This window comes from Chrysemys picta, chromosome 22 (genome assembly GCF_011386835.1).
Source record: "Chrysemys picta bellii isolate R12L10 chromosome 22, ASM1138683v2, whole genome shotgun sequence".
Taxonomy (NCBI): Eukaryota; Metazoa; Chordata; order Testudines; family Emydidae; genus Chrysemys; species Chrysemys picta.
This window is the reverse complement of record NC_088812.1, coordinates 12,674,066-12,687,636: the sequence shown is the minus strand read 5'-3', so window position 1 is coordinate 12,687,636 and position 13,571 is coordinate 12,674,066. Positions and strand designations below refer to the sequence as shown.

At 53.0% G+C, this 13,571-nt stretch overlaps 1 protein-coding gene across 9 annotated transcripts in view; it reads right to left on the bottom strand.

The window, feature by feature from the left end:
- The window catches only part of IKZF4 (IKAROS family zinc finger 4), a 50,722-nt gene that overhangs the window by 9,921 nt on the left and 27,230 nt on the right, over nt 1-13,571 (bottom strand). For all 9 annotated transcript variants that reach the window (XM_065575863.1, XM_065575862.1, XM_065575864.1 and 6 more), the window contains 2 exons: nt 9,272-9,532; nt 8,889-9,056 (listed from right to left, as the gene is read on the bottom strand). In XM_065575863.1, the coding sequence (XP_065431935.1) occupies nt 8,889-9,056; nt 9,272-9,532 (429 nt within the window). The remainder of the gene's footprint in view (nt 1-8,888; nt 9,057-9,271; nt 9,533-13,571) is intronic.

Here is a 13,571-nt window from a genome sequence, read left to right as displayed (position 1 = left end):
CGGACAGGACAAAGGGGGATATAAACGTCACGGGAGCTCCATTGGGGGAGGGGGCGTTCAGCAGGCCGGGATACGCTCAAGGGAATGAAAAGGGAAGGGAGAAGGGGACAGATCATGGGAGAAGGGCAGAAGTGGAGTTTGTGGATGCAAATCCTGCAGGTGAATGTAATACGCCTTCTGTGACTCATTCACTCTTAGCAGCGACGCTCAAAACCTTTGATCCCCATACGCGTGAGGCACGGGCCCCTAGCTCTCATTCCTCTCAGTCGACAGCTCGCAAGTGTTCCCTGTCAGAGGAATCTGGAAGCTGCCCAGATCCCACATGGTGGCCACAGAGGCTATTTTATGTCCCTCCAGTGGGGGATTTTGGCCACCTCCTGCCCAGAGGGAGCAGTTCTGCCCTGGCAAAGAGCGGGACGCGCCAGGCTGAGGTGTCTTTTCCTACAGAGACGTTCTAGGGAGCATGGAGCTTCCCTGAAACCCTGCCAAGGCCTTTTACACGAGTTCTAGGTAAGCGGGAGCCATCACAGTGCTCGACATGCCTGACCAGCCCTGTGCCACCACGGCAGCTTATAATACTTGGGACTAGGCTCCACTAGCGACAAGCTGCCTCCCCCGGGTCAGAGCTGAAAAAACCGACGGCCCCGAGGTTCTGCAGCAAGTCAGCGGCGGCGCTAGGGCCAGAGCTCGGGAGTCCTGACTCCCAGGTGAATGCTCGAACCACTTTAACCTTTGCCCAACGCTCTGCGGGAAAGGGACGGGGGGGCGCAACCAGCGCACAGCTACGGAACTGGAACACGCCATTACCGCCGAGGGTGAGACGCCCCGCCGGGAAGAGCATGGTCTGATGGGTACAGCGAGAGGCTGCAGGTCAGGATTGCTGGGTTCCCTTTTAGACCGGAGCTAGAGTAGCATTCTGCTTTGCGGTCTACTTCTCTGAAACTGTCAAGTGTGTGTAGGGGCGGCGGGGGGTGGGGTTCCTATGTTTTTAGCCAACTACCAGAGTAATCTTCTGATACTGGCCCCATTTGCGAGACTCAAACGCTTTGCCAGAGTTCTCCGAACCATTCAGAGGAAGTGCCTGCGTGGAACGAAACCGTCGCTCATCAGATACGGTGGCACCTGCGTCACGAACGCACCGTCTTGGGGTCTGAGGCTTGGGTGGAGTTTTTCCCCTCGCTGAAACCGCCATGCTCAGACCTGCCCGAGCCAGACTTATTGAGTCATGTTACAGAAAACGCTTATTTGCTTTGCGACGTGTGGTTTAACCTTTAACGACTCTGATTTGTCAAGAAAAAAATGTTTGCCCCTCATCCGCTCACGCAGCTGGAACTTTACCATTTCAAGTTCTGCACGCTCATAAAAATCACGTCCTATGTATGAAGCTCCTTTCATTGGAGGACCTCAAGGGTGCTACGCATAGAATCAAATCTCAGGGTGGGAAAGGACCTCAGGAGGGATCTAGTCCAACCCCCTGCTCAGAACAGGACCAACCCCAACTAAATCATCCCAGCCAGGGCTTTGTCAAGCCGGGCCTTAAACACCTCTAAGGATGGAGATTCCACCACCTCCCTAGGGAACCCATTCCAGTGCTTCACCACCCTCCTAGTGAAATAGTGTTTCCTAATATCCAACCTAGACCCCCCCCACTGCAACTTGAGACCGTTGCTCCTTGTTCTGTCATCTGCCACCACTGAGAACAGCCGAGCTCCATCCTCTTTGGAACCCCCCTTCAGGTAGTTGAAAGCAGCTCTCAAATCCCCCCTCACTCTTCTCTTCTGCAGACTAAACAATCCCAGTTCCCTCAGCCTCTCCTCGTAAGTCATGTGCTCCAGCCCCCTAATCATTTTTGTTGCCCTCTGCTGGACTCTTTCCAATTTTTCCACATCCTTCTTGTAGTGTGGGGCCCAAAACTGGACACAGTACTCCAGAGGAGGCCTCACCAATGTCGACTAGAGGGGAACGATCACGTCCCTCGATCTGCTGGCAATGCCCCTACTTATACTTATTCGCACACCTTAGGTAAGCCTCCAGCTTCTGGCACCAGGGCCAGTATTGTTACCCCCACTTTACAGAAGGTGGAAACTGAGGCCCAGAGCTAGGAAGTGAGGTCAGAGAGTCAGCAGCAGACTTGGTGACAGCCAGTCCTCTGCTCTCGCTCCTACACCACACCCAGTCTCAAGAAACCAGAGTTGTACTGCCCAGTTCTCCAACATGGGAAGGGATCTTAAGAGAATTAATACATCCTAGGCTTCCTCATTTCAATCTGAGTGGGAACACAAGGAGACCCTTCTCTAGGGGGTCTGGGCAGGGACTAACTAACTGACTTGGAAGTATAGCAGCCATAGTGGCGCTGTCAGGCCAGAATAAACAACCCTGTATAATCCTAGCTCCTGTAACCACCTCCTAGGTCAGCACTCGGTACATTTCAATTCTAGCCTGAGACCTGAGCTCATCTCAGGCCCTTCCCCACTCCTTATGAAATGCTCCACACTGCAGCCGGGGCCCCAGGACGTGGGTTACTAGTTAAATCTCTCTCACCTTCAGTTCCACGTCAGTTCCAAGCTGCCCAGATGGGCAAGAATGAAAATCTAGACAGGACCGAAAAGCTGATCCGCTTGCGGGAGTTTATTGCTGTGGAAGTCGACTACATTCTAACTGCCTTTGTGACGCAGACGAGCGACACGTTCACTTCCTCTGAATGGTTCGGAGAACTCTGGCAACGCGTTTCAGATTCTAGTAAATGGGGCCAGAATGACTCTGTTAGTTGGCTAAAAACACAGGACCCCAACCTCCGCCCACCCACACATCCACTTCACATTCTCAGAGTGGAAGACTGCAAAGCAGTCTACAATGTAATGTAATTGTAACTAAATTATAAACCATGTAGAGGACACCACACTGGGAGGGTTGCGTGCATTTTGGAGGACAGGTTTAAAATTCAAAATGGCCTCGACAGAGCGGAGAATTGGCCTGAATTCAAAATGATGCAATTCAATAAAATGCAAAGTACTTCTCTTTGGAAGGAAAACTCAAATGCACAAACTCCAAACGGGGCAATAAGTTGCTAGGCGGTCGGACCGCTGAAAAGGATGGGGGGCTGTAGTGGATCACGAAGTGAATATGAGTCAACAAGGCAATGGACTTGCAAAAGAGGCAAATATGATTCTGGGGTGTTTCAACAGGAGTGCTGTATGTCCCGCTCTACTCAGCACTGGTGAGCTCCCGGCCGGAGAACTGCGTCCAGTTCTGGGCACCACACGTTAGGAAAGATGTTGACAAACTGGAAAGAGTCGAGAGGAGAACAACAAAAACCTCTTCCAAAAACCTGCCGTGAGGAACGGTTACAAACCAACCCTGGGCAGGTTTAGTCTGGAGAAAAGGCGACGGAGGGGGCCGGAGAACAGTCTGCCAGTACGTGAAGGGCTGTTACAAGGAGGATGGTGATCGATTGTTCTGCAGGTTCACTCAAGGTAGGACAAGTAATGGGCTTAGTCTGCAGCAAGGGAGACATCAGGAAAACCTTCCTAACTCTAAAGGGAGTTCAACCCTGGAATGGGTTTCCATTACTGGAAGCTTTTAAGAGCAAGTTGGACAAACCCCTGGTGGGGCTGGTCTAGGTTTACCTGGGCCTGCCACAGTGCAGAGCTGAGCACTCGAGGTCCCTGCCAGCCCCGCATTTCTAGGATTCTACACTTCCAATGCAGAAAGGTACGAGTCACACGCAGGACACTGCAGGAAATGTCTGGCTTTGGATTTTAATAGAGGGAAGTTATGTGCAACTGTCGGGTTCTTGGGAAGATGCCAAATACAGCCTGGGCACCACCACATTTGGGCACCCAGACCCCAAGGAACAGCCTCTGTCCCAGCAAAGCCACAATGAGTAAGTTTGCACAAGCCATTGTTTGGCAGCTGCAAGTAGGAACTGACCAAGGAAACCTCACAACGTGGAACTGGCTTGGAGTCCGGGGATCAAATTCAGCCTTGGGGAAAGACTGGGGCATCTTCACTGAAGCCCAAGAAATTGACACCATTGCTGTGGTTATACAGGGAGAGGATGGACGGGTTTGGACTGGCCCCGCCCCAGACAAAATGGTGCAACTAAGTCCAAGATTGTCATCAATACTGCATGTCGGGAGCAGATGACCACTTGTTGATGCCCTACACAATGAGAAAGCAAGCGTCATCGCCACACCTGGCTTCCTCCATGATCTCCCCAGCCTCAGAGCTGGATCAAACCTCAGCCCAGGCTATTTAACAAGTCAGTGTTAATTTCAGCCTGAAAACACCTACTTACAAATCACTTCGGAGGAGTTGATTGCAGCTATGAACCCCTTCCTCCCTCCCCAACTAAACAGCATTATTTTGATACAGCAACCAAAAATCTGTTTAACCCAGCCCCAAGGGAGATGGGCTAATGTAGTCTGCAACCACAGACAGGCGGCTTTGTGTTAGAAATAGGAATTATTTCCCAAATCTTTAGCTATTTAGATGTTAGCGACTTGACTAAAAGTTCCATTGCCTCTCATTAGTCTAGCGCTCTCAGCTCTTATGTAAATAGCTCCCTGAATGCCTTGGTTTGTTTGTTTTTAATCTGCATTTATTTTTGGCTTCAGAAAAATCTTTTGAAAACCAGGCTGGGGTCCTGAGTTGGGTTTTCTAGACCAGCGTTTTGAAGTTCCAGGATGAAAAGCCCCACAGTTATTTTCCCTTCTGGGGGAATCTGCCTTTAGATCCAAAGTTTTTCTCTCTCTCCTGACCTGGCCGGTACTGTAGAGTGCTCTGGGCAGACCACTCCCAGTTCTTCACAGAGAGATGGCAGAACACGCATGACCCAGACCAGCTCCCGTTTGCAAAGGAGTCTGGGTTTCAGCATTCATTTCTGACAACGCTGGTACGGGTCTCTGAGCACCAACCTGTTATTTCCTGAGCTGAGCTCCCTCACACCCTCACTAACGCACCTCGGCTCTGTCCAGGAGCATCCGCTTGCTCTCCTGGGACCAGCCTTCACCCGAGTAGAGAATAAGTATCCCTCTGTGGTCACATGGGGGGAATTTGTGACAAAGAGGGCAGGATGATGTAATGGTTAGAGAACTGGATTTCTGGGTTCTATTCCCAGGTCTTCCACTCGTTGGCTTTGTGACAAGTCACTTCATTTCTCTCCCTCCGTTTACCCAGCTGAAAAACAGGTGCAATACCACTTACCTACTTTACAGGATTGCTGGGCATAATTTGTGTCTCCGAGAGCCTCCCTCCCACCACCGCTTTCGTCTGTCACCTGACTGAACGCTCTTTTGGCCAGGGACCAGGTCTGGTTCAATTGTCTGTACAGCACCAAACGCAGGGCTGATGGCAAGCAAACATAGCGTAATGATTTCAAGGAAGTAAGGGGGTTATTTTGACTGTCAAGTCTCTACAAATCCTGAGGAGAGGAAAAAGTTTCTTCAGAAAAGGCTCTACAGTAACCTGGGGAAAGCTCTCGTGTGAACGCAGGCTGCCGCGAGGAGCAGCAAACGCTAAAACGGAAGGCGGTCTCCAGGGACAGGAGTCTCATCACAGCTGTCCCGTGTGGGGGATGCGGCTTCTGATCTATTTCAGAACGACGCGGCACGTTTGATCTGGATTTTAAAACTTCACTCTCTTCTGAGATTACAGCCTGGCCATGCCCATGGGGGACAGCATGAAACGCACATGCCTCTAGCTAAGGGGGTGGGGAGGAAAACCAGCCCCCAGTTCCCTTCCAGCAAGGCAGGGCAGCCCCCTTTCTGTGGCTGAAAAACCCACACACCGATGAGACTTTTTCTTAATAATTAGCTGTTCTAAAGATGAATGATGTTTGATATTCTAAACCAGACCAGGCCTGTCCTATTTCCAGGCCCGATACAAGAAGAACTAAGGCCCTAAGGTAACAAGGCGGAGGAACATTAGTGCAGCCCTGCGACTGCACCAACTGGCCTCCGAAGCACAGGAAGGTTGACGCATGGGATTCTCACCTCAGGAGACCTGGGTTCGAATCCCAACTTCACTCCAAGAATGTCATGAGGGACTCTGCTATTGCCAATCTGATGTGGAAAGTGCACGGGTAGCAGGACAAAACCCTATAATCAATGCCTAGCCTCAGGGGAGACGTGTAGCAGCCACCCTCCCTGACTTGAATGGCTGATCTGTCCAGCATATACCTGGGAATGTTTGGCGGGTCTTTGCTTAGGAGGTGGCACGGCCTAGAACAGGGATGGACGTTGGCAGGTCACAGCCAGGGCAAACGGCTCCTTTTCGCAAGCACCAGGTTCACCTTAAGGAGAAGGGACGAGAGCCTGGGCGCTCGCAGTGCAAAGCTCAGAGCCAACATGACCCACGCCAACTGCGGGATCCCTTGCCAAGGGCCTCATTCACAGCCACATGCTACCAAATGCAACTGATTAAGGCTGGTCATTTCACCTTTATGTACACCCAGCTCCCACAATGGGGCTGAGTGACACAATGCACAAACCAACCTACGGAACTCACTGCCCCAAGGTATCATTAAGACCAGGAGCTTAGAGAACTAAAACAAAAACATTCATATAGATAACGAGACCTTCCAGGTACAACAGAGAATAAGACAAACAGGAACCCCCATGCTTCAGGGCATATATCAGCCACTAGCCATCAGGGGTCAGGCAGTAACTTCCCTCAAGGGCAAATTATTCTGTAATTGTCCACTAGGGGATTCCCTGAACCTTCCTCTGCAGCAAATGGCCTTGGTCACTGCTGGAGACAGGGTACTAGTTTAAACAAGGACCACAGGTCTGAGCCTGTATAGCAAATTCCTGTGCTCCACTCTCCCCAAAGAACTGCACTTACTGACCCTTTCTGAAGCGGCTCGTTAGCAGCCACCCCTCTACGAATGCAGGGACAACAGAGATACCTGCTGGTGCTATGACACACGTACGGAGCAAGTGTCAAAGCACTTTGTTCTGCTATTTTTAAATCCCATTTTGTAACTCTTCCCCTGTTCGGAAACAAACAGCGCCAGACAAGATGGAACTCAGTTCATGCTGAGCTTGGCAGGTACCTTCCGCCCTGCTCCCTAACAGATCGAGCAGAGCCGTCATTACTAGCTGTCGCCATGAACAACCAGGAGAAGCTGGGGGTGGACGGGAAGGCAACAGCTGATGTTGATTGCTGTTGACTGAAGGCCTCAAGGCAAACAGGCCGCAGCTCAGCCAGCCCTGGCAATGTACAGCGGTCTCGGTGCAGAGAAGAGAACGGTCTCTGTTACCTGGCTTTTCTCAACCTCCAAATGAACCTGGGTAAAACAGGCAGGCTCTTGGCTCCCTCTGGAGTCAGTCTCATTAAGGTTTCTGCTCCCAGCCATTGACTTCTTTTATTTATGTGTTTTTTGACGGGGACGGTCTGGGGGAAAGGCTCTTCTTGTTACTGGCTCCCTGTTATCCCTGCAGCCCTAAGCCACTAATCTCACTTCGTCCCATTGGGGGAAACTGACCAGGAACAGCGTCAAGATGGTCAGAGAAGAATCGTTACAATAGAAACGCCTGCCACGTTCAGTCCAACGTTTCACCAGCAAGTCGACTTAGTTTTGCTAAGTTCCGGTTTACACAGGGACACCAGAGTTTGTTCCCTGCCCTGCAGAAACATCCAGAGATGCAACAGGTCCAAACCCACTACCTTGCTGTACAACCCACCAAACAACAGAGCACTAAAATCCCGCCCGTCGCGGGTTAATCAGAGATCGGTCCCTGGGCAGGGTTCTTGCTCTGGGGTTGCTGGTGCCTCACGCTTTTTCAGATGTCCCTTTGGCATCTTCAGGCAAGTCACCGATGGAAACCAACAGGTTCCCAAAAGATGGGGAGACAGAGCCGTCAGCCCCAGTGAAAGGAGAGCTTGGGGGCTGCAACATGAAGCCCCTTGCGTGGGGCTGTTAAGATAATCAGGGCTCTCCATCAAGGCCACGGACGGGGAAAGAGTCCTGTGGCAGCTAGTAAAGGACCCTGGGCAAGACCCTGATCAGGAAAGTTCCTGCAAAGGTTGGTTTTCTTTAAAAAGAAAAGAAAAGAAAGAGGAAGCCGGCACACGAGACACCTGTTTCCCTTTGGCACTCGAAAGGTTAAATAGGAGAAAGTCACAGATGGCTTCAAACACCTGTGTGAACTTTAAAAGCCCAACAGCGGAGCAGACACTCCGGCACACAAGTCAAGGGAAAACGAGCAGAGCTCAGAGGGAGCTGGTATCTTTCACTCCCACCCCACGCCCTCAGCCAGCTGTTACATCACGGAACCCAAGGGAAAAGCCCCGTCTCAAATGCCACGTTGAAAAGGACACTGTCAAAACAACAACAGAAAACCCCTGCTGCTTGTTTCCATTGGACAGGGCCAGCCCAGCGGTGCACCTGCAGCTGGTAGGACACCAGTGTGAACATGAGACAACCCCGGGCTCTCCTCTGCAATGGAGGTGCGGCCCCAGACAGCCAAGCACCATCCTGGGCCCAGGGAGAAACCACTTTGTTTTCAGTCCATTTGGGGAAGTTCCCAGACTCTTGGCAAGACCCCAGCGGGGGTCCCACTGCACCAAACTCAGCGGACTGAGGTGGAGCCACAAAGTGACTCGCTCAAAGCCAGGGAGCCCGTTGGGAGGACAGGCCTACATGGGAGGAAAGCTGGGCCAGCGGTTAAGGTGCCAGCCTGGGACGCGGGTTCAAGTCCCTGTGTGACCTTGGGTGAGGCTTTTACTCTCTCTGGGTCTCAATTCCCCTCTGTGAACCGAGGACAACAGCACTTCCCTCCCTCGCAGCAGGGAGGTGGTGCGGAGAGAGAGACTGACCACCGGGGGGTGCTCAGATATGCTGGTGATAGATGGAACCCAGGAGTCCGGCCCCCCACGCTACCCACCTGAGTGCGTGCGGAGGTGGCCGGTGAGCGCGTCTCTCCGGCGGCAGGCGTAGTTGCAGAAGGGACATTTGAAGGGCTTCTCACCAGAGTGCAGTTTGATGTGCCGCAGGAGGTTCCCCTTCTGGGTGAAGGAAGCTCCGCACTGGTTGCAGTGGAACGGCCTCTCTCCTGAAACGCAAGCAGTTCGTGAGACCCCCCCCTCCGCGGGGCGGGTTACAAAAACCTTCTGAACGTTTGCCCTGAACTGTCCTGCTGGGTGAGGGGCGTCGGACTGACAGCCCGGCAGGGAAGACGTGTCCCCCCCCCCCCGCCCCTCTATGCGGGACCACTGTTAAGTGCCCACGGCCCATTCAGTCCTTAGCGTCTGTGCCCCGGCCGCTCACCCGTGTGGCTCCGTTTGTGCACCATCAGCACGTTGGGGCCGATACACACCATCCCGCAGATGTCACATTTCAGCTTGCCGTTGGGTAGCCGGATGCCGCCCGGAGAGTGAGGCTCCTGGCCCGTGCCGTCACAGTACCCCAGGGGCTCAGAGAGGGAGTCTTCCACAATCACACTGTCCTCTTTCTCGAGGAGGCGGTCGTCCTGCGACAGCAGCCTGCTCGCTTCTTCATCACTGTACATTTCCACCTTGATAGAGTTTGCTGCAGGGGGATGGGAGGGACAATACATAAACACACAGGAAATGGAAAAACCTCCATAGGCAGTTTAAAACAACCAATATCACGGACATTGTGGGTGTCACGGCAAAGAAAACAGGGAAGAAAGTTAAATGATCTGCTTGTCAGTAACGTGACTGGCTAAGGGTGCCTAAGGACACCGCCCCTCGTGATACTTCCTGGATTGCTCCAATTTCCACTGGAAAACCGGGCAACCCCCCATCGCAGGGCATTAAAGAAACTGACGTCTCGCAGGAGGCAAGAGTCACAAGACAACAATTGAGACACAACAGTAACGTGGCGAAATGGAACACAAAACTTTTCTGTTTTCGATCGTCAGGGTTGGCAAGTAGCGCCGAGAGACCACCGCCAGGGTGAGAAGGGGCATCCGAGAGGAAGCTGAAGACGACGGGTTCCCGAAAGCAGTCACCAGGCAAGACACCACGTCTGAGCGCTGACAGAGGAACAGCCGCAAGGCAGGGCCAGCAAATCACATCCCGCCCCAGAAGATTTGCATGAGAACGAAGGGATGGCTTGTGTCCTTTAAACTCGCACGGCACGCGAGCCATCACATCGGTAAAAGTAGGAAAAGCGAGCAAGGCAGCGCACCGAGCGCCTGAAGCCAACAGCTCCACTTTCCCACTAGTGACGGCCAAGCGGTCAGAGCCGGCCTTGAAACGCACGTGTCCAGCACAGGACGTGCGTTCCTCATGGAGTGCTTTGCGCCGACGTCACACTCGCAAGGGAACTCAGCGACCCAAGTGGCAATTCCCTGAAAGTCGACAAGCGTGTGAGCAGCCGCATGACAGCAACGGGAACACGGATGCAGGCATACCTGGCGGGGGTGCTAGGTAGCTACAACGGTAGATGCTATGCAACAGGGCCCTGGGTTACTAAGAAGGGCTTGGAACAATCCAGGGCCTCTGGAAAAAAGGGGGGGTGTGGTGAGCCGGGGAAAGACACGTGCATTACAGAGGAGAGCTGGCCAGACTGGCCGGGGGCTAGTGAAAACGAAGCGGGAGAAGGGCTGGGGCCATGGAAAGGGGTCCTGCTTCTGGAAGTGGGGCTACATACACCCCTGCCCCGCACCCTGGCGGAATGAGGAGGGGAGTACTGCCCACCGAGGTTTATGGGGACAGTTAGCCAGGCAGATCAGTGGGGCTCTTTGTTCCTGCCTAGGTGATCTGTACAGCACGGTTTGGGGGGTGGGGGGTTTCTAACTGACACCGCACAGTATACCTGAGCTCCCAGCCCCCCGGTGGCAAGCCGCGTCCGTGCACGCGTCACACGGCCTCCTGGTTGCTACCTTCCTTCGCTTCTGCAGCATCGCAGGCTGAGACTGGAAAGCAGAACGGAGATGCCAGCCGTGACCTACATTCCCAGCTATTCTAATGATCTGTGGAATGCCACTGATCAAACAGCCCTTCGGAAGACAACTGGACAGCGATAGCTCCCTGCAAGGTAGAGCCTCGTGGGCAGAGGAAGGGCTGGGTCTCCCTGTCCCCAGCCTGCTCCTTCCCCAATGTTTTCTGAGCAATCTCTCCCCAGATCTTTGGTGCTTTCAGGTCATCCTGGGCAGGGTAGTTTTCAGAGTGGCTGGGGAGACAGGAGAGAGCACCCCAGCCCGCTAACGCTAGTCACCCCCTTAACAAGACACAGCATCTCCATCTGGGTGGCGTTAGCCTCACGTGAAGCGTGTTTCACCTGGACAGCAAAGTCTGTGCATGACTCAGTTTAGAAGTTTCCTGCTGTTTTAAGCCATCCCCGTCAGCCAAGAACTAGGGGGAATTTCCTCCGGGGATTCCTGATGCTGCTCTTTAGACAGCAAGACCTGCTTCTTTGTAATGGAGACACCCCTCTCCCCGCCCCGCCCCCAAGCTGGTTTCCTAGTGCTCCGGCGAGGGCTGGGGTGGGCCAGTGAGAGACGGGGAACTGAACAGGTCACCCCACGGGAGGGCAGACCACCACTAAGCCACAGAGAATTTTAATTGCCTCCTTTCAAATATCAGAGTCCGATCTCTTCCATCTAGTGTAATAGATGTGGCTGTTCCTGACCTCTCAGCATGCCGGGAAATTGATGGGCCTGAATTTCGGATTACAAACAGAGGGGCTTTTCTCCCGCTTGGAGGGTAACGGATGTTTGGATTTCCTCACAGCGCCCGTGTTGCCTCCTGGAGACGGGTGTGAGGGCTGGACGTGGGACTAGTCACCCTGAACTCCAGAGGACTAATCCCAGGTTTGATGCGGACCCCACCTCCCGGAGCAATGCAAGCCATGTCCTTGTGCCACAGGGACAATTCTTACCTCTGGCCTGGGGGGTTCAGTGAACGTATGCACCATACTATGGAGAGCTCGGCATGGATTTAGCGCGGTGAGTCAACAAAAGAAGAGGACAGTGATTTGAATATCAATGGCATTAGAGCCTTAATCACGAGCCAATTTGGGGCAGGGCAGGCACGTTCCTGCAGGGTGTGTTGGCCGGGATGCTGCAGGTTCTCACTGCCCTTCGGTGGCATCTTCCACTCAGGTGACCTCCTGGGACCACAGGCTCAGCATTGACAGTCTTCAGCCCCCTGGCTCTCCACGAGTGAATCCCAACCACAGTCTGAAAGTGACCGGTCCCTACTGCCTTCCCAGTGAGCGGGTGGCCCCAGTGCAAGCGAGGCGGCTGCTTGGACTGTCCGGAGAAGGATGGTGAATGCTACATTCCCTTTGCACGTCTCTGGTGCCTTTCACCCGAGGATCTCCAAGCGCTCTAGGAGGCCCCGATGGCAGAAGGGGGCTCAGCCCCCTTTCACAGATGGGGGAAATGGAGGAATGACGAGCGGAAGGGACTCGTTTGAGGTTGCTTTAGGTCAGTGGCTGAGCTGGGTTCTGGCTTTCCAGTCCCCGCTGTAGCTAATGGACAACGCCGCCTCCCAAAAATCTCTTGGAGAGAGGAAAAAAGCTTCTCCTCGGACTTGGGCAATAACAGATTGCCTGGCACACCACCGGTCAAGCCTGCTGCTGGACATTGGCTGGGATTGACTCTGAGGCTAAAACGCTTTCTTGGGGGAAAGCACAAAGCTCAAAACACACCACATTCCACTGGGTGCATCCTGGAGACACAGCACGAACGGACGCCTCTGTGCACAAACACGAAGTGAAAAGCTCCTCTCCCTTGGCAGGAGCTGCCCGGATACGCGGATGTTTGCTGCACTTTGATTTTTTCCATCCCCCGGGGACTGTAATTTTCTTTCTGGGCAGAGGGAGGCCGACTATTGTTCTGCCAGTCTCCTTTCAGAACCAATGTGGAGTCCAGTCTCACTGGAGCGCGATTCTCCGCTGGCAGGGCAGGTTATGTAATATTCCCGCTCCTCTGGGGCACAATGCTTGCTGGATGAACCAGCTGTGAAGTCAAGTCAGATCAGGAGCAATACCATCACCAGCTTCCCTCTGTTAAAGGGGAAGAGCGCTCTCTTTTTCTTTAGGTCGGTCCATGGGTTGGATTCCCTCTGCTTATGACCAAGTTGCGTGTGTCTTTGGGTTTTCCTGCACGAGACCTACAATAGGATTCTTTGGGGGAGGCCTTCTAACCCTTTTTATAGGACAAGAACCACATGCCAAATAATAGAGGAGAAAGGGGACCAGACCAGGGCTAATTCACCCTGCTTTGGGTCTAACTTGTCCTAGCACCCTTAGGGCAACCTCCAGATCCAAGCATCTGGGAGCTGCTGGAAGCACATGGTGAAAGTGGATGATCTATACGGCAATGTCTCTTTTATGGAAAGCAAATTCCGTGCTTATGGAAGAGAGGAGAGATCACAGTGAACGATGTTACCTGGTCAGTTTCAATTTGGGGGAGAACTGAACTCAGGGCTTGCAAGCAGAGCAGGAATCAATTCTCGGTTCTCTTGCTTTAATGCTATTTTTATTAAAGGGACAATGGTGCTCAGAGCTGTAGGGAGACTCGGCCACTGCCCAGGAAGCTTGTGATGTAAATAGCATGTTTACAATTGAAGCCTACATCAGCCTTGCTCAGCTC